A 21,615-nucleotide genomic window follows, 5' to 3' on the forward strand; every position below is an offset into this window, starting at 1 on the left:
CTCCAGCCTGGGCAACAGAGTTAGACTCTGTCTCAACAAATAAACAAACAAACAAACAAAAAATCGCTCCCCAAGAAAGGTAAGCATTAAAATGTTTTAAGTGGCACCATTGCCTACAGGAACAGCATGGGTGAAGTTCAGGGTTAAGGATCAGAGCTGAAGTCTGAATTGGGTAAAAATGGAGCACTTGGTCATTGCTTTCAAGGTCCTGGTGGCCCTAAGGCTGGTGTCTGAGACAGGACATGGAAGACTGAGTCCTGGCAGCCTGGGAAGAGCCCAGAGGGAGGCCTACGTGGAGGCAGGAGGATCAGTGAGATCAGCGAAGGTTCAAACCACAGAGAGGTGTGGAATGAAAGTGCTGGCTGACCAAGCATGGGGTCGCTGCCTGTAATCCCAGCACTTTAGGGGGCCGAAGCAGGATGACTGCTTGAACCCAGGATTTTGAGACCAGCTTGGGCAACGACATGACGAATCCCTGTCTCTACAAAAATTAGCCAGGTGCATGCGGTGGTGTGCACCTGTAGTCCCAGCTACTGGGGAGGCTTAAGTGGGATAATTGCTTGAGGCCAGAAGGTCAAGGCTGCAGTGAACTATGATCACACCACTGAACTCCAACCCAGGTGGCAAAGCAAGACCCTGTTCCAAAAAAACTTAAAAAGTGGCAGGCCAGGCACAGTGGCTCACACCTGTAATCCCAGCAATTTGAGAGGTCAAGGTAGGTGGGTCACCTGAAGTCAGGAGTTTGAGACCGGCCTGGCCAACATAGTAAAACCCCGCCTCTACTAAAAATATGAAAAAAATTATCTGGCTGTGGTGGCACATGCCTGTCGTCCCAGCCACTCAGGAGGCTGAGGCAAGAGAATCACTTGAACCCAGGAAGCAGAGGTTGCAGTGAGCCAAGATCACGCCACTGCACTCCAGCCTGGGAGACAGAGAGAGACTCCATTTCAAAAAGAAAGAAAGAAAAAAGAAAGTGGCCATTACCAGCATCTGCTAAGTGATATGGAATAGAACAGGAATGAATTTACAACATCTTCTTTCATCATGCGTAGGAAGCAGGAGTATTTTTCATGAAACATGCTACAATTGGGTATATGTAGCTACATGTGTGTGCATGTATGTGTACCTATATGTGTGTGGGGGGGTCACAATATAAGTTACATTTGTACCATGCATCTGGATCAAAAAAATTTTGAAAAAGATCAGCGTACCAGACCTCTCATGGTCTCACACAGCCCACGATGTCACAAAAACACAACTATTCTGCCCCCTCATGAGGCTGACATAAATGCCTCTCTCACGCAAACTGGAATCTCACTTTACTTTTCAGGATGCTGCCAAACTCAGCAGTAACTCTGTGATGAGACAGTGTGAATTCTGAAATTCACATTCACCTACCTCGGCCTCCCAAAGTGCTGGGATTACAGGCATAAGCCTCTGCGTCCAGCACATCTAAATTATTTTTAAATGCACAATTCAGTGGCGTTAAGTACATTCCCATTGTGGTGCAGTCATCACCACCATATGTCTGCAGAACTCTTCATTTTGCAAAACAGAAACTCTGTATCCATTAAACACATTAACTCCCCATTCCCCTAGCCTCAAATGCTCACTGTCAGGCACGGCGGGGGCATACATGGGTACTAACTTTCTGGAAGGCAATATGACAATGTTCGCTATAATTCTTAAAATATGTAATTTTTTTTTTTGAGACAGGTTCTTGCTCTGTCACCCAGGCTGGAGTGCAGTGGTGTGATCTCAGCTCACTGCCACCTCAACCTCCCAGGTTCAAGTGATTCTCCTGCCTCAGCCTCCCAAGTAGCTGGGATTACAGGCATGGGCCACCACATCTAGCTAATTTTTTTTGTATTTTCAGTAGAGATGGGTTTTCACTATATTGGCCAGGCTGGCCTTGAACTCCTGACCTCAGGTGATCTACCCACCTTGGCCTCCCAAAGTGCCGGGATTACAGGTGTGAGACACTGCATCCAGCCAAAATATGTAAATATTTTGCTGCAACACCGTCTCTATGAATTCACTCTAAAGGAATAGACACAGGGGTCCCCAAAAATAACACTCAGGGGTATTCACAGCAGCATTACTTATGATAAGAAAAATATGAATCTAACCCAAATTTCCAAAACTAGGAGACTGGTTGAATAGATGGTGTTAGTATTCAGGCATTAAAAATAAGAAGTGAATGCATTTATTGACAAAGGAAGATGTTTAGGATGTAACACTGTAATTTGGCGCAATTTTTTTCTTTTTTTTTTTTTTTTGAGACAATATCTCTCTGCGTCCCAGGCTGGAGTTCAGTGGTACCATCTCAGCTCACTGTCGCCTCAACATCCAGGGTTCAAGCAATCCTCTCGCCACAGCATCCCAAATAGCTAGAACTACAGGTGCATGCCACCACATCCAGCTAATTTTTTTTTTTTTTTTTTTTTTTTTTTTTTGGTAGAGGTAGAGTCTCGTTATGTTGCCTGGGCTGGTCTCAAACTCCTGGGTTCAAATGATCCTCCCACCTTGGCCTCCCAAACTGCTGGGATTACAGGCGTGGATCAGTGTGCCAGGTCACATGATCCCTTCTGATGGTGACTGTGCCCCAAATCAGGCTGTGCCAACAAGAAAAAATACAAAAGGGCACGCATGGAAGACTGGGCCAATGACCTGTTTCAAATATGTTCTGTGTTGTTCACCGCTGCCTCCTCAGCCCTCCTGGCACCCCACAGCCACTCAGATTAGACTTCTCCAGGTCTAGCGCAATACTCAACAAACATTTGTTGCCTATTTCAGGGTGAATCAAGCAAAGGCATTTGTGAGCCTCCCCCTGACTCTGCCAGACTGATACTCAACAGTGACACCTTGTGGTGGGAACTGAAACCACCGTGCTGACGGCCACTGACAACTGTGGCTGGTGTTTGCAGAGCGGCTCCCTTGGGAGGGACCGGCCCCAGAATTTGCAGGAAAAGCATGAGGCTAGAGAGAAGCAAGAAGCCTCAGGAAGAGGAAATTTGCTGTTCTGCTAATACAGACAAACAGGTATCTGAGCAATTAATGGAAAAGATCGAGGAGGGATGACAATATAGTTGGCCCCCAAACTGATACAAGTCACAGAGGTTATTAGGCAAAAAAATAAAAAAATTTTAATCAATACGTGTAGACAATTCTAATTCTATTTTTTAAAAGTATACATACACCCATTTGTCACGAAAAATTATACCACAATTACAACAGCACTTACCTAGAAGGTGGGGCTTAGGGTAATTTTTTTAATTTGCTTTCTGGTTTATGTTACAATGAATGCATATTAATTACGTTAAAAAAAAAAAAATAGGGCCGGGCGCGGTGGCTCAAGCCTGTAATCCCAGCACTTTGGGAGGCCGAGGCGGGTGGATCACAAGGTCAAGAGATCGAGACCATCCTGGTCAACACGGTGAAACCCCGTCTCTACTAAAACTACAAAAAATTAGCTGGGCATGGTGGCGCGTGTCTGTAGTCCCAGCTACTCAAGGAGGCTGAGGCAGGAGAATTGCCTGAACCCAGGTGGCGGAGGTTGCGGTGAGCCGAGATCGCGCCATTGCACTCCAGCCTGGGTAACAAGAGCGAAACTCCGTCTCAAAAAAAAAAAAAAAAAAAAAAAAAAATAGAAGCTAGACATTGACCCAAAATGCAAAGGCAATTCAGCATGTCTAAAGTAAAAAGACCCTGGTCTCCTATGCCTACTCACTATTTTCATATCTGGACTCTTAATTTTCCAGAACCGGATACTCTAAACCTCAGCAGATCTTCCTGGGGCAAGAGTTCAAATCCAAGAGCTGCCCCTGTCCATGTCTTCTGGCCTCCAAATCCCAGGCCCTTGCTGCCTTCCTGTGAGCTGGATTTGCTCCCCAGGGTTGATGCTGCCTCGTCCTGGCCTGCAGTGGCCGGCACGGGATGCCGAGGGACCGTGGCAGCTGTGCTGGGGACAAGTCTCCATCCACGCCCCCGACCCCAGGGCCTGCTCACCTGACATGTGGACATTCCTGAGGCAGGAGAGGGAGGCGTTGAGGCGGGCACACTCTTCCCGGTTGGCTCCATATTTCTCAACGGTCGCGCACACCTGCTCATCCGACATCTCCAAGAGGTCCTCCAGGCTCAGCTGGCCAGGTGAGATTTCCTAGGTGAGAGGAGAATGGATTGTCAACTGTGGGGCAGGAGTAGTGACTCCGCCTCCACGCTGCCCTCTAGTGGTGCCTAGAGGAGAACACGCCACTGTGTAAACGCTTTGCACGACAGTGGGGTGTCTGAATCTTGGGTTTGCCACTCATTGGCTAGATGACCTCTGACCAGTCGCTCAACCTCTCTGGGCCTCAGTTTACTCATCTATAAAGTGGGAATCCTAAGCGCCCATACTTGGCAAGGTAGCGCAGGTGCTTGGTGCTATTATAATTACCACCCTGTATGGCATCAGCATTTTGACTGTCTCTCCACCCAGCTTCTGCATGTTTAGAAGGCAGGACCCATGCATGGGTTTTAGTGCCTCCTGCTCTGCAGGGACCCATCTAAAACCCCAGCACAGACTCAGAGCAAGCACAGTACAACGCAGATGGCCTGGTGGCTGGGCCCCTCTCTCTCCTTCCTCTCTTCTCTGGCTGCAGGGTCTAGGGCTCACACTGGTCTTCAGAAACCCTAATGGGAAAGGGGCTGAAAGTGCTCCGTGCTGGAAATGAAACTAGGCCATTTTTGAGCGTCCCAGGGCATGGCTTTGCATCCTAAGGCAAAGTGGAAGCGCTGGAGTATAGCATGAAGTCGGGGAAAGTGATCGAGGAAAGGTAGGCTTCCCAAATTAATATGTGGGCAGGTGGCCACTGCCCCATGTCCCACAAACAGTATCTCCCTAGACACCCTAATATGGACGCACCTCAAAATTTGTCAAGCATCTATATTTATGCATCTATATATGTACGTATATATGTCTTCTTTTATAGAACTTAATATTCAACATTTTAACATATATTATTATTACTTAAATAAGGGATTTTTTTTTTAGACAGAGTCTTGCTCTCGTCACCTAGGCTAGAGTACAATGGTGTGATCTTGGCTCCCTGCAACCTCTGCCTCCCAGGTTCAAGTGATCCTCCTGCCTCCATGTAGCCAGGATTACAGGCATGTGCCACCACGCCCGGCTAATTTTTGTATTTTTAGTAGAGTCAGGGATTTCACCATGTTGGCCAGGCTGGTCTTGAACTCCTGACCTCAGGCAATCCACCCACCTCAGCTTCCCAAAGTAAATAAGGGTTTTAAATATCTATGGATGGCCAGGCGCAGTGGTTCACACTTGCAATCCCAACCCTTTGGGAGGCCAAGGTGGGCAGATCACCTGAGGTCACGAGTTCAAGACCAGCCTGGATAACATGGTGAAACCCTGTCTCTACTAAAAATATAAAAATTAGCAGGGCATGGTGGCGTGCCTGTAGTCCCAGCTACTCGGGAGGCTGAGGCAGGAGAATTGCTTGAACCCAGGAGGCGGAGGTTGCAGTGAGTCAAAATTGCACCACTGCACTCCAGCCTGGGTAACAGTGTGAGACTCTGTCTTAAAAAAAAAAAAAAAAAAAATTATTTATATATCTCTATCTATCTACATATGGTGATTCTAGGGCAGTATTGCAGAACACATCTGCCCTCTTATGGTCAGGTTTGTGTATTACAACAATATACAGCTCCCACATTAAACGGATAGCCAGAAAGAAGAAAACTCTCAGCACAAAAATTCTCTTCAAAAGAGGAGGTGAGCTATGAGCCAAAAGCCAAAACCCAATCAGTGCCTTGTCAACTCACCAGGGCAGGCAGTGGAGTGACTTAGAGGCTTTCTCAAATAGGGACACATTGCAGGTGAGCCCCTTTAAGAAGGGTGACGAACGAGGATCTGTTTCTGGTTGCTATTTTTTTTAATAGAGACAGGGTCTCACTCTGTCACCCAGGCTGGGGTGCAGTGGCACCATCATATCTCACTGCAGCCTCAAACTCCTGGGTTCAAGCAAACCTCCCACCTCAGACTCCTGAGTAGCTGGCACTACAGGCATGTGCCACCATGCCTGGCTAAGTTTTAAATTTTTTATAGAGATAGGATCTCACTGTGTTGTCCAGGTTGGTCTCGAATCCCTGGCCTCAAGTGATCCTCCCACCTCAGTTTCCCAAAGTGCTGAGATTACGGACATGAGCCACCGCACCCAGCCCAGGATCCCAAGGGACAGAATGACTCATGTTTGGAGGGGATGATTCGCGACATAAAAGAATTCTCCTCTTTGCTTCAGGATTCACTTGTGCATTTTAATATTATGATTTACATATGTATATATTTCAATTTACTCTGAAGTTTAAGATCACAAACAATCATAAAAGTAACATTTTTATAACATCAAAAATGGAAGAGCCTTAACAAACCTGGGCCAAAAGAGCAGACGCACCTCTGTCTGATAATAATTGAAATAATAATACTAGCTGAAATGGATGGAACATTGTTTTAAGGTTTGTGATAGATTTCCTTTTAATATCACAAAAGTAGGCACTTTTATCATCACCATTTACAGACTAGGACAGTAAAATTCAGAGAGGTTAGACCACTTGCCTAAGGTCACACAGCAGGTAATTGGTGGAGCCAGGATTCTAACCCAGATGTTTCCCTTTGGAGCTTTCTCCATACTTCGGACCCTTCACAGAATGGGGAGCTCTGGTGGACACATACCTGAACTGCAGACAGAGCAGAAACCCCAACTCTTCTCCCACCCACTCCCTGGGTAGTGATGCTCACTAAGGCAAGAACTGAAACTCAGGTACGTGCAGGCCAGGTAAATGTAAATAAGCAAATCGCTGCCAGACAGGAGCTCAGTTCAGCGTGGCCAACATATCTGATTTTGTAAGTGAAGCCCGAGATCTAGGCTTTTTAGGCAGACTCTTTTGGTTTTTAAGTATTGGCTCAAAATAAATGTCCCGACATCATACTAGCCAAACAACAAAAAAAATATCTGTATATCAGATCCACCAGTTTTCAACCCCTGGTCTGGAATCATTTCTGTCTTATTTGCCCCCACAAGTGGCACTTGATAAATAAATGATCCCAAACCCTCTGAAAAAAAAATAAAAAAATGTCCTGGGCCATGTAAATAAAACACTGTCTGTCCTTATACAGGACCATTCATTCTCAAGATATTTGCAAGAAACTGATCTGGGCTATCTGGCCATCCTGGGAATGAAGTAAGGAAATATGGAATTGTGCATGGTCTGATGTACATTTGCAAGATGGGGTGGGGTGAAGGCCTGGAGGAATGGTGGGGGTGATGTTGCAGCTAACTCGGGATTCTTAGATCTGGTAGGGCTGGGTGAGATTCTTGTCCCTGTGGCCAAGGTCTAAAAAAGACAGGAAGCAGGACAGGTGCAGTGGCTCATGCCTGTAATCCCAGCACTTTGGGAGGCCGAGGCAGGTGGATCACAAGGTCAGGAGTTCGAGACCAGCCTGACCAACATGGTGAAACCCCATTTCTACTAAACACACAAAAATTAGCCTGGTGTGGTGGCAGGCACCTGTAATCCCAGCTACTCAGGAGGCTGAGGCAGGAGAATCACTTGAACCTGGGAAGCGGAGGTTGCAGTGAGCCAAGATCATGCCATTGCACTCCAGCCTGGGTGACAGAGCGAGACTCTGTCTCAAAGAAAAAAAAAAAAAAGGGAAGTCTCTTCAAGGCAGGAAGCAGGGAGCGCCTTGAGAGAGGACTCTTGGTTTCACTGACAGGTGGACAACTCCTCTTCTGCCCACCTCAGGGAGGCCCAAGCAACAGGAAAACAAGGCTGAGGCTAAGGCTCAGTGCTTCCAACCTAAGGCTTTGCTGTCCATCTGAGCTGGACATCCTGCTAGCCTCATCCACTCCATCTACACAAGTCACTTAGCTCTGAGCCTCAGTTTCCCACTCTGTACAATGGGGATAAGAGTCACACCTACTCAAAAGGTCACTGTGAGGGGGCTGGACAGTCTCAGCAGCTGAGATCCTAAGTGTAAAGCCCTTAGCGCAATGCCTAGCTTGACAGATGCAGTGATGTCCGCTGGTTTTATATACTAGTTTGGTTTTATTTATTAGGTTTGGCTTGGCCCTGTCACTGCATATGGGTCGGTCTCTGGGATCCCAGGGGGTAAGAAAATCTCACTATCCTTAAGATGTTAAGGACGTGGTCCAATCTTTGAGGGTGGACACGAGACGTCAGATGCTCACAACGGTAATAGGCTAGCATCTGCCGAGTGCGACTTGGTGCCCGACTACGAGCTGAACTTTTTTTTTTTTTTTTTTTTTGAGACAGAGTCTTGCTCTGTCACCCAAGCTGGAGTGCAATGGTGTGATCCCAGCTCACTGCAATGTCTCCTCCCAGGTTCAAGCAATTCTTCTGCCTCAGCCTCCCAAGTAGCTGGGACTACAGGCGTGCACCACCACATCCAGCTAATTTTTTTATTTTTAGTAGAGATGAGGTTTTTGCCATGTTGGCTGGGCTGGTCTCAAGCTTCTGACCCTCAAGTGATTCAACCACTTCAGCCTCCCAAAGTGCCAGGATTACAGGCATTAGTCACTGTGCCTAGTCTTTTTTCTTTCTTTCTTTTGAGACAGGGTCTCACTCTGTCACCCAGGCTGGAGTGCAGTGGCATGATCATGGCTCACTGTAGCCACAACCTCCTGGGCTCAGGTGATCCTCCTGCCTCAGCCTCCCAAGTAGCTGGGACCACAGGCATGTACCACCACATCTGGTTAACTTTTGTATTTTTTGTAGAGATGGAGTTTTACCACGTTGCCCAGGTGGGTCCTGAACCCCTGTGTTCTAGCGATCGGCTGCTTTGGCCTCCCAAAGTGCTGGGATTACAGGCATGAGCCACTGCGCCCAGCTGAGTTGACATTTTATAAAAATCATCTCATTCTATAATGTTGGCTATTTAAGAAGAGAGGACAATCATCATGCACATTTCACAGATGAGAATATTAATGCTGTAAGACAGTATTTTCCAACATGGCAGCCATGGGCCCCATTAATTAATGTTAAATACAATTCAAAATTCAGTTCCTGACTCACATGTCCTCACCACAAGTGGCTACCACATCCAACAGCACAGATAGAAAATATTTCCATCATTTGACCAGGTGCGGTGGCTCACGCCTATAATCCCAGCACTTTGGGAGGCCAAGTTGGGCAGATCACCTGAGGTCAGGAGTTCGAGACCAGCCTGGCCAACATGGCAAAACCCTGTCTCTACTAAAAATACAAAAATGAGCTGGGCGTGGTGGCACATGTCTGTAATCCCAACTACTCAGGAGGCTGAGGCAGGAGAATCTCTTGAACCCAGGAGGTGGAGGTTGCAGTGAGCTGAGATGGCACCACTGCGCTCCAGCCTGCTCGACGGGAGCGAGACTCCATTTCAAAAAAGAAAATATTTCCATAGTAGCAGAACGTTCCACTGGACAGCACCGGACTAAGAGGTAAAGTGATTTGGCCAAGATGACTCTGTTAATATGTGGCAGAGCTGAAGGGTTCTGGCTGACTCTGGAAGCACACTCTCGATGGCCCTATTCAGACAGCACCAGCGACCCTGAATGCTTTCATCCAGCACATATTGATTGAGAGGCTGCTCTGTGCCAGAGACTGTGCTGAGCACAGCCAGAAACCTGTGTCCCAAGAGCAATCCAGGGGGCAGCTGCTGGCCAGTAAGGGGCAAGGGAACACAGGGCCCCCAGGTCACCTCCAAGACTTCCTTGCGCACGTCGACTATCCGGAACCAGTGCCGCAGCTGGGGGAAGCCGTCCAGCTCAGCGTTGCGCTCCTGCAAGGCCACCTTCTTTTTGCAGGACAGCTGCCGGCTGAAGTACTTCACCAGCTTGCTCTGTGGAGACACAGACCGGGACAGAGGACACATCTCAGAGGCGCTGACACAAGGAAGAGAGGCCAGAATCCCCTACGAACCCCCAGCCTAAGCCCAGCCGACTCTGCATTTTAAAAACTGGTTCTGCCACGGTGAGATCAAGTTTGGCACCCATCCGTCCACCTCGTCAGTGAAGATGGTCAAGCAGGCGGCTCTAGCATCTTGCTCGGGGTTGGGGAGGTGGCGCACTTTGGCACCTATTCAGTAGAGGGCGTTTTGATTGCATCCATGGACACCTGAATTGCATACACCCTTTGTTTTTTTTGTTGTTGTTTTGTTTTGAATGCCATTTCACTCTTTCACCCAGCGTGGAGTGCAGTGGCGTAATCTCGGCTCACTGCAAACTCCACCTCCCAAGTTCAAGCAATTCTCTCGCCTCAGCATCCTGAGTAGCTGGAATTACAGGCACGCACCACCAGCAGCTAATTTTTATATATGTAGTAGAAACGGAGTTTCACCACATTGGCCAGACTGGTCTTGAACTCATGACCTCAGGTGATCCACCCACCTCAGCCTCCCAAAGTGCTAGGATTACAGGCATGAGCCACCACGCCCAACCCACACATGTCCTTTGATCCAATAATTCCACTTGCAGGAATTCCTACCCATCCTGCGCAGAATGACTGTTCAAGGCTACCTCCTTACAGTTCTGTTTGCAATAGCAAAGGACTGCAAGCATTCTGAGAGCCCGTCGGTAGGAGACTCATTACATGAACAACGCTACAGCCGCACAAAGAAACTTACACAGCTCTAAAATCAAACCACGAAGCATGCTCTGTACTGACACAGAACAGTCTCCAGGGTACGCTGATAAATAAAAATACTCTCCCATTCACAGGGAAAACGTTTCCCTGTATATATCTTTGTGAATGTAGAAATTCTGTCCACAGGGACTCCCAATTATTTAGGGGAGGGAAGAGGAAGGGTTGGAAAAAAGGGTATGGGAAAACTTTTTATTTAAACTCTTTTGTGCTATTTGAATTTTAAGTCCTACAAGAGCATTCAAAAATTAACTCTTAAAATGAGATAGACCTGAACCCAGACTTCTGGAGGGAGGCCTCCAGAGACATGAGAAAAAGTTTTTTATTGCTGGTTTTGTAAAAACTCACATTATTAACCAATGGAAGGTTAATAATGTGTGTCCGAGCAGAGAAAACGATTTGGAAGAATAAACTCCAGGCTTCTGACTTGGGTTAAGTATTTCTTTATACACATTTTTTGCATGCATTCAGTAGTTACCCAAGTTATAATATATTATCTATCTTTTTTTTTTTTTTTTTTTTTTTTTTTTTAAGAGACAAGGTCTTGCTCTGTTGCCCAGGCTGGAGTGCAGTGGTGTAATCAGAGCTCACTGCAGCCTCAAACTCCCTGGCTCAAGAGATCCTCCTGCCTCAGCCGCCCAAGTAGCTAGGACGACAGGTGAGTGCCACCAAACCCGGCCTATATTATCATCTTTGTAATTTAAAATGTGTTTAATAAAGATAATTAAATAAAACAAAATTAGAATTAGGTATGGAGATGTGTGTGGCATTTCAAAACACAATCGACCACTTATCAAGAACAAAGTCTGAATTCTAGGATCAAAAATTCAGAGGGACAGGTGCCATGGCTCACACTTATAACCCCAGCACTTGTGGAGGCCCAGGCGGGAGGACTGCTTGATTGAGCCCAGGAGTTTGAGACCCAGCCTGAGCAATATGGTCAAACCCTGCCTCTACAAAAAAAAAAAAAAAAAAAAAAAAAGTCCTCATTCAGGAGGTTGAGGTGGGAGAATCACCTGAGCCCAGGAGGTGGAGGCTGCAGTGAGCCATGACCATGCCATGAACTCAAGGCTAGCTGACAGAGTGAGACCCTCACTCAAAACAAAACTAAACTTGGAGCCTGGGATGATCGTCATGGGCTTTTATTGCTTTTGCTACCTGGTGTCCATTCCCCTTTTTATTGAAAAGAACATGTCAACTTTCTTTCAAGGAACCTCCTTCTTTGACCCGCAGTCCATCTGGCAGAGGTGAAGCTGTTCCCATGGCATCACCCCACCCCAGCTGCAGGGTGGGCACGTGACCCAGGCCCTGCCAAACAGCTGTATTTGGGTCAAGAACAACAAAGGGTCCAGCTGGGCCACTAAGAACCCACCAGGACCTCTTCTGAGCACTCAGGACGTAGCCTTTCCTCCCCGCCAGGGCTGCCAGGTGGTGTCATGGAAGACAGGAGCTGCTTGGGCCATCGTCCCTGCTGCCATCTGGGAGCCTCCTGACACTGAAGACCATTTGGAAGACAGCGGGGCCAGGAGATGGAGTCACGTTCCCAGCCACACCCATCATCTCAGCCCCAGCAGTGAGCATAGAAACCAGATATCTTTGGACTCTGAAGTGATGTGCACCAATAAATTCTCTTCTTTTGCTTAAGCTTCTTTTGCTTAAGGTTTCTGTCACTAAAGCCTCCTGACTCATAGGGAAATTAAAGAACACTGAGGCCACCTCCTTGGGGGAGTCTTGGCATCCCTGGCATACGGGTTTCCTGTAGCTGCTGTAATGAATAACCACATATTAAGTGGCTAAAAACAACACAAACACACTGATCTTGCAGTTCTGGAGATCAAAAGTCCTAGGTCAGGTTCACAGGGCTGAAGTCAAGGTGTCTACAGGGCTGGTTCCTCCCGGAGGCTCCAGGCAAGAATCAGTTTCCTTTCCTTTTCAGTGATGAGAGGCCGCCCGCATGCCTTGGCTTCTGGCCCCCTCCCCACATCACTCCAACCTCTTCCTCCATCACCACATGTCCTGCTACTGCCTCTTACCCTCCTGCTTCCCTTTTATAGAGACCCTCGCAACGAAATGGGGGCCCACCCAGACAACCCAGGACAATCTCCCCATCTCAAGATCCTTAGCTTATATCTGCAAAGTCCTTTTTGCCCTGTATGGCCATATAGTCACAACTTCTGGGGATTAGGAGGTGGAAATGATTGGGGGACTGTTATTCAGCCCACCATAACTGTGCACTTACCCCAGCAGGTGGTTCAATTCTACCTGGCTTGCAAAATATTTACTGAACCCCTGCCACAGGGCAAGAATGTACCAGGGTGGTGAGATTCAGATAAGGAATCAGAGATGATTCTGAGCCCCTCAGGGCTGGAGCGCAGTAGCAGAGAAAGATGAGCAAGCTGATCAGTGCTGGGGAGGGTTAAAGGTCATGACTAAAGGTCACGAAAGTACACAATAGGCCTGGGAGATAAAACCAGCTCCTGGATGGACTCTCACCATGAACATATATTTTAGGCCCACTCAGTACTTGCTGTTTATTAGAATTAGCTGACAACTTTAAAAAAATAAGAATATTTCACATATAGCAGGAACAGTGGCTCTCACACCTATAATCCCGGCACTTTGGGAGGTCAAGAAGGGAAGATCACTTGAGCCCAGGAGTTTAAGACCAGCCTGGGCAACACGGAAAAAACCCAACTCTACGAAAAAAATTTAAAAATTAGCCAGGCATGGTGGCACATGCCTGTAGTCCTGGCTACTCAGGGGGCTCAGGTGAGAGGACCATTTGAGCCCAGAAGGAAGAGGTTGTAATGAGCCATGATTGAGCCACTGCACTCCAGCCTGGGGTGACACAGCAAGACCCTGTCTCCAAAAAAAAAAAAAAAAAAATTCACATAAAATCCTAATTTCTAGCTTCTCTTGAAGAATCTGCTGATCTGGTCACAGGAGCCTAAGTCCCAGGCTGGAGAGCCGGCAATGGTGAAGAACAGCCAGGGCCCCCTTAGATGGGGAGTGTACCATTACCTAACCACAGTCCTTACCACTCCCTATTGTAGCCCTGCCTCTGAGGCCAGGTGTGACCTGCCACTTATCAAAAACTTGTACTGGCCAGGGGCTTATGCACTGGCCAGTGGCTTATGCCTGCAATCCCAGCACTTTGGGAGGCTGAGGCAGGCAGATCACTTGAGGCCAGGAGTTCGAGACCAGCTGGGCCAACAAAGTGAAAGCCCATCTCTACTAAAAATACAAAAATTACTTGGGCGTGGTGGCACACACCTGTAATTCTAGCTACTCGGGAGGTTGAGACAGGAGAATTGCTTGAACCCAGGAGGCAGAGGTTACAGTGAGCCAAGATGGCACCACTGCACTCCAGCCTGGGTGGAAAAGCGAGACTTTGCCTTAAAAAGAAGAGAAGAGAGGAAAGGAGGGGAGGGGAGGGGAGGGGAGGGGAGAGGGAGACAAGGAAGGAAGAAGGAAGGAAGGAAGGGAGGAAGGGAGGGAGGAAGGAAGGAAGGAAGGAAGGAAGGAAGGAAGGAAGGAAGGAAAAGGAAGGAAGGAAGGAAAAGGAAGGAAGGAGAAAGAAAAAGAAAAGAAAGAAAACAAGGCAGAGGGGGAGAGAGGAAGGAAGGAAGGAAACAGAGCAAGAGAGAAAGAAGGAAAGAAAGAAAGAAAAGAAAGAGGAAGACAGAGAGAAAGGAAGGAAGGAGCCAAATTCCCCTCTATTAAGTGTGGGCTAGACTTTAGGACAAAAACAACACGGCAGAGGTAGCAAAGTACAGCTTTAGAGACTGGGTCATAAAAGGCACTGCAGCTTCTTCTTTGTTCATCCTCTCTTGGATCACTCCCTCTGGGAAAAGTCAGCTGCCATGTCATGAGGACACTCAATCAGCTTATGGAAGGACCCACGTAGTGAGGAACTGAGGCCTCCAGCCTACAGCCATGTAAGTGCACCACCCTGGGAAAGGATCTTCCAACCCCGGACGAGCCTTCAGATGACTACAGCCCAGTCAACGTCTGGACTGCAATCTCACTAAACATCCGGAGCCACAACCTCCCAGCTAAGCTGCTCCCACAATCCTCACCCACATAAACTGAGATAATAAATGACTTTGTTTTGAGCTACTGAGTTTTAGGGTGATTTGTTAAAATGGCAATGGATAACTACAGTTGACTCTTGAACAACATTGGTTGGAACTGTGCAAGTCCACTTATACATGGATTTTCTTCTGCCTCTGAGACACCAAGACCAACCTCTCTTCTTGTTCTTCCTTCTCAGCCTACTCACTGTGAAGGTGATAAGGATGAAAACCTTTATGATGATCCACTTCCACTTAATGAATAGTAAATATATTTTTTTCTTATGATTTTCTTAATAACATTTTCTTTTCTCTACCTTACTTTATGGTGAGAATACAGTATAATACACATAACATACAAAATATGTATAATTGACCATTTCTGTTATTGGTAAGGCTTCCGGTCAAAAGTAGGTTATGAGTAGTTGAGTTTTGGGGAACCAGAAGTTAACTACTAGTAAATTTTCAACAGCAGATGGGGTTGGCACCCCTAACCCCCACATTGCTCAAGAGTTAACTCTAATGCAAAGGGTCAGATCTCATCCAAACTTACAATAAGCAAAAAGAGAACAAAGAACAAAATAACATTTCTTCAGACAATGAAAGCACACCAAGAAAATACGTTCACAAGGCAGAAAACCATAACATGCTATTTCAAAACTCTGTAAAAGGCATTGAGAAAATGACATGAGAGCTAAAACAAACAACTTAAATCAGAATTTAAAAATCTCAAAAATGAGGTATCAGAATTCAAGAAAGGATTCAGGAAAGCATAAACAAGTGAAAAGAAGGAAAACTGTTTATAAATCAGAAATAAACCAGGGCTGGGTGTGGTGTCCACACCTGTAATACCTGTGTTTTGGGAGGCCAAGGCGGGAGGATCTCTTGAGCCTGGACTTTCAGACCAGCCTGGACAACGTGGTGAAACCCTATCTCTACAAAAGATTTAAAAATTAGCTGGGAATGGTGGTGCATAACTATAGTCCTAGCTCAGGAGGCTGAGGCAGGAGGATTGCCTTTTTTTTTTTTTTTTTTTTTTTTTGAGACTGAGTCTCATTCTGTCACCCAGGCTGCAGTCCAGTGGCATGATCTCACTGTAAGCTCACTGTAGCTTCTTCCGCCCTGGTTCAAGTGATTCTTGTGCCTCAGCCTCCCCAGTAGTTGGGATTAGAGGTGTGAGCCACCAAGCCCAGCTAATTTTTGTATTTTTAGTAGAGACGGGGTTTCACCATGTTGGCCAGGCTGGTCTAGAACTCCTGGCCTTAAGTGATCCACCAGCCTGGGCCTCCCAAAGTGCTGGGATTATAGGCATGAGCCACCACGCCTGACTACAAATACCTGAGCCTGGGAGGTCAGGGGCAGTGAACTATGATCATGCCACTGCACCCAGTCTCAAGAAAAGGAGAGGAGAGAGAAAGCAGAAGAAAGAGAGGAGAGGAGAAAGAGAAGACAGGAGAAGGGGGAGAGGAGGGGAAGGGAGAGAGGATGGGAGGGGGCTGGGGGGGAAGGAAAGGAAGGGGAGGGGAAGAGGAGGGGAAAGGGAGGGGAAGGGGGAGGGGGAGGAGAAGGGGGAGGGGAAGGGGGGAGGGGAAAAGGAAGGGGAAAGGGAAGCAGAGGGGAGGGAACAGGAGGGGAAGGGAGGGGAGGGGGAGGGAGAGGAGAGGAGGGGAGAAGAGGAGAGGGGAAGGGAGGGGGCAGAAGGGGAGGTGAGGAGAGAGGGGAGGGCAGGGGAGGCCAGATGGTGCATGCCTGTAGTCCCAGCTACTCGGGAGGCTGAGGCAGGAGAATCTTTGGAACCCAGGAGACAGAGGTTGCAGTGAACCAAGATCACACCACTACACTCCAGCCTGGGCAAGACAGCGAGACTTCATCTCAAAAAAAAGAAAACAATAAAAATACAAGTACCGTTACTGAGCACTTCCCACGTGCCAGGCCCATGCTGAAGGTCACACATGCATTATTTCAATACATCCTTACGTTCCCAGGAACTAGGCACTATTCACATCTACATTTTGCCAAAGACGAAACTAGGCACAGAGAAGTTAAGTCATTTGTTCACAATCACACAGCTAGTAAGTACAAAGCCAAGATTCAAACCCAGTCTAATTCAAATTCTCCAAAGTTATAGAAAGGATAACCTGATTTTACTTTAATTATTTAATAAATACAGGCATACGCTTTTTTTTTTTTGAGACAGAGCCTCACTCTGTCGCCCAGGCTGGAGTGCAGTGGCATGACCTTAGCTCACTGCAACTTTTGCCTTTCAGGTTCAACCGATTCTCCTGCCTCAGTCTCTGGAGTAGATGGGACCGTAAGTGCGTGTCACCACACTCAGCTAATTTTGTATTTTCAGTAGAGATGGTGTTTTGCCATGTTGGCCAGGCTGGTCTCAAATTCTTGACCTCAAGCGATTCTCCCACTTTGGCCTCCCAAAGTGCTGGAATTACTTCCTTGAATTCCCGTATATTTTGCTTGTAAGAAAATTAGAAAATTTCAGGCTGGGCACGTGGCTCATGCCTATAATCGCGGCACCTTCAGAGGCCAAGGCGGGCGGATCACCTGAGGTCAGGAGTTCAAGACCAGCCGGGCCAACATGGTGAAATCCCATCTCTACTAGAAATACAAAAATTAGCTGGGCGAGGTGGCGAGCACCTATAATCCCAGCTACTCAGGAGGCTGAAGTAGGAGAATTGCTTGAACCCCGGAGATAGAGTTTGCAGTGAGCCAAGACGGCACCATTGCACTCCAGCCTGGGTGACAGAGTGAGACTCTGAAAGGGAAAAAAAAAAAAAAAGAAACTTTGACCGCTCCCAGGAATACAGAGCCTTATCCCTGGAGGTAAAGGAGGTAATCACTGAGACTAGTTACATGCCCATCATTCTAGAAGACCTTGATCCGTGAATTTTCACAAATACATACATATCTGTTGAAACTCTAAAACGTGGCTCTATGCGTAAGATTTCCCTGTTCCTCTCACATAGACGGTATCATGCAGCATGCACTTTTGTGCACTTGCTTTTTTCACTCAGTAGTAAGCCCTGAGGGTCTTTCCACGTTAGGTTGTACAGATCTGCCTCGTTCTTTTTAATCTTCTGCATGAAGGATTTCTTTGATACCCAAGTGAAAAGCCTATGATGTGAGCAGTCCTGTGATGTCTGCTGGGGACGTCTTTGTCAACGACAATAAGGCGTTTTCAGGAATAACCACCACCCTCAAGCTGCCATGCGCCACACACTGACCGAGCGTGCCTGGCATCGTGAGCCAGGGGCTTTGAATGTGTTTCCTCCTTTTTAATCCATGCGACCATGCTAGCCGTGAGGCTGGTACTTTGAGCCCATTCTACGAACGGGAAGACTGAGACTTCAACAGGCTAAATCATTTGCCCAGATCCACAGAGCTATTGAAGTGGGAGTGCCAGGGTGTGATTCCAAAGCTCTGTCTCTTTACCAGGACACTACACTAGGAACTGTTCACGGCTCCCTCCCGCTGACCTGGAAGCAGAACCCCTCAGGGGCAGAGAGAGGGGCTTACTCATCCTAGGAAGCCTTCTAAGTAAATTCCCGAATTCTAGCTCTGAGGTTTGGGCAAGTCACTTCAGCTCTCCGAGCCTCCACTTTCTCATCTGTAAAATAGGTGTATTTCACCTTTCCTCGCAGGCCTGCTGAGGCATTACATAAGATATTCTCAGCTGGATGTAGTAGCCCACATCTGTATTCCCAGCACTTTGGGAGGCTGAGACGAGTGGATCACCTGAGGTCAGGAGTTCGAGACCAGCCTGGCCAACATGGTGAAACCCCGTCTCTACTAAAAATACAAAATTAGCCAGGTGTGGAAGCACACACCTGTAGTCCCAGCTACTCGGGAGGCTGAGACAGGAGACTTACTTGGACTCAGGAGGCGGAGGCTGCAGTGAGCCGAGATCACGCCACTGCATTCCAGCCTGGACAAGACAGAGCAAGACACTGTCTCAAAAAAATATATATTTTTTGAAAGGAAAAAAAAGATATTCTCTGTGCAGAAGGTCCTACTTGTTGAAAGGGGCATGGATTCTGGGAGGTGTTTCTCAGATCACCCAGAGACTGAGATCCTGCACTTTCCAAGGAGTTAGAACCGAGGGGTCTCCAACTATAACACATTAGGAATGGGAGCCGTGAGCTTAGGAAGCAGATGGCATGAAGGAGACAGACGGGGACAGTGGCCGCGAGTTTCAGCCTTGTCTTTGAGGCAAAGGGGAGCGAGAATCATCTTAGGGGATAAGAGTGTACTGCGCTGAGGAGGGAAAACCCCCGAAAACTGCCCAGAGTGTGAAGCTGCACTGAGCAGAGATCAAGCAGTGCTTCCCAAACAGGGACGTGGGAAAGGGCAGCTCTTCCTTCTGGTTTCCCAGGACGGACGCCACAGAATAACCCTGGCTGTCAGTTAACAGGGATTTGCTTCGAGCCAAACGCTGGAATGAGCACGTTTTAGGAATTGCCTTCTTTCGTTTTGCACAACGATGGAGGATTGTGATACAGTTCCAATCATCACCCCCACTGTACAAGTAAAAGAAATGGAGACCCAGAAATGTCAAATAACTTGCCCAAGGTCATCAAGCTACTAAGTGGATAAACTGGGCTGTGAATTCAAGTCTAATGAACTCTTATTAATTGACACACAAAGAATGTCATGCCAGGCCAGGCGCGGTGGCTCACATCTGTAGCCCCAGCACTTTGGGAGGCCGAGGCAGGAGGATTACTTGAGGTCAGGAGTTCAAGAACAGCCTGAACTACATGGTGAAACGCTGTCTCTACTAAAAATACAAAAAATAGTCAGACATGGTGGTGTACGCCCGTAATCCCATTTACTCAGGAGGCTGAGGCACAAGAATTGTTTGACCCATGAGGCAGAGGTTGCAGTAAACCAGGAAATGGAGATCGCACCACTGCACTTGCGCCTGGGCAACGGAGTGAGACCCTGTCTCAAAATAAAAATAATAAAAATAAAAAAAGAATGTCATGTCAGATAAATCCACATAGCAGTCAAAACAAAAGGTATAATATAACCCTAGTTTCTGAATGAAAAATGCATTCAGAATGCAAATACTCACACACACGCACAAACACACACACACACACACACGCACGCATACACAGAGAAGAGGAAAAAGCAACTGCATCTTTGGGTTATGATAGGTGAAATTTATTTTCTTATTTTTTTTAAGAGAGGGGATCTTGCTATGTTGCCTAGCTGGTCTCAAACTCCTGGCTTCAAGCAATCCTCCTGCCTCAACCTCCTGAATAGCTGGGATTACAGGCACAAGCCCATTTATTTTTCTATAAACCTGAATTACCTATATGATAGTCAATTACAAATTACATGAAAATCAGACATTTGCCAATCGTAAAGACACGCAGGCCATCCTTAATGTCAGCCACCTCATTAAGTAAGTATGCCAGGCATTCTGCTAAGTACTTGATACATGATTTCACTGAATCATCAAAATAGCCTCAATAGTAACCCCATCTTATTTACAAATGCGAAAACAGACAATAGGATTTAAGCAGCTCTCCCAAGGTAACTAGATAATTTCACATTATTTCCCCCTTTCCTCAATTTCCGATCATAACCTTCATCTGAAGATGTCTATTAAAAATCAAACATTGCTAATCGGGAGGCAAGGCTGGAGGACCGCTCAAGGTCAGGAGTTCAAGACCAGCCTAGGCAATATAGCAGGCATCCCATCTCTACCAAAAATTAAAAAAAAAAATAGTCAAACATGACGCTGTGCACCTGTAGTCCCAGCTACTTGGGAGGTTGAGGCAAGAGGATTTCTTGAGCCCAGGAGCTCAAGGCTGCAGTGAGCCATGATCATGCCACTGCAGTCCCACAGGAAAAACAAAGCAAGACCCTGTCTCTGAAAAAAAAAAAAAAAAATCAAATCAAATCCAATCTCTAGACCCATCTCTTAGAAATTCTGATTCAATTAATCTGGACACAGCCCAGGAATCTGTGAAATCACCGAGGACTCCAATGATTCCAAGGAGGATGAGGTAAGCAGGGGAAGCACCCCTCTACTGTCTGAACGACTGGGTAATGAAAGTAGTTTCTGAGACGAGCTGAAGGATCCAGGTCCTTAGGCAATAAACACAGGGCAGAAACCCCATTCTAGAAGCCAGGGCACAGCACCCTCAACAATCAGTCCCCTCTCCAAGGGCCACAGGTTCATTTGTGCAACAGGCTCATTTTCCAAGGAGCTTCCAGATCAGTCAGCACCTGTCCAGCCCTGAAGGGGCTCCCAGTGGGCAGGGAAGACAGATGTTCAAACACAAATCACAAGGCCATGTGGCAGGAGCCAGAACAGAAGGGCAGCCAGGTTCAGTGCAGGCATCGAGGATGCTAAGTCCAAACAGACACCTTTTAAAAAGCCATGTTTCTGCCGGGTGCAGTGGCTCACGCCTGTAATCTCAGCACTTTGGGAGGCCAAGGCAAGCAAATCACCTAAGGTCAGGAGTTCGAGACCAGCCTGGCCAACAAGGTGACACCCCATCTCTACTAAAAATACAAAAATTAGCCAGGCATAGCAGCATATGCCTGTAATCCTAGCTACTCTAGAGGATGAGACAGGAGAATCGCTTGAACCTGGGAGACGGAGGTTGCAGAGAGCCAAGATTGCACCATTGCACTCCAGCCTGGGTGACAGAGCAAAACAAAACAACAAAAATCTGTCTCAAAAAAACAAACAAAAAAAAAGCCACGTTCCATATCACAGGATAATAATGGGAGCTCCACCTTTATTCTAAGAGAAGCAAGGCCTCGTTCATTCATTTAAAAATGTTCGAGTTGCTCTTTTTTTTTTTTTTTTTTTTTT

At 47.0% G+C, this 21,615-nt stretch overlaps 1 protein-coding gene across 4 annotated transcripts in view; it reads right to left on the reverse strand.

The window, feature by feature from the left end:
- Window positions 1-21,615, reverse strand: part of KSR2 (kinase suppressor of ras 2) — a 531,211-nt gene that overhangs the window by 407,602 nt on the left and 101,994 nt on the right. For all 4 annotated transcript variants that reach the window (XM_032241015.1, XM_032241004.1, XM_032241019.1 and 1 more), the window contains exons 2-3: window positions 9,755-9,895; window positions 4,009-4,159 (exon numbers count right to left, since the gene is read on the reverse strand). In XM_032241015.1, the coding sequence (XP_032096906.1) occupies window positions 4,009-4,159; window positions 9,755-9,895 (292 nt within the window). The remainder of the gene's footprint in view (window positions 1-4,008; window positions 4,160-9,754; window positions 9,896-21,615) is intronic.

Source organism: Sapajus apella, unplaced genomic scaffold, assembly GCF_009761245.1.
Source record: "Sapajus apella isolate SASKATOON/1434 unplaced genomic scaffold, GSC_monkey_1.0 scaffold2, whole genome shotgun sequence".
In the NCBI taxonomy this organism is placed as follows: Eukaryota; Metazoa; Chordata; class Mammalia; order Primates; family Cebidae; genus Sapajus; species Sapajus apella.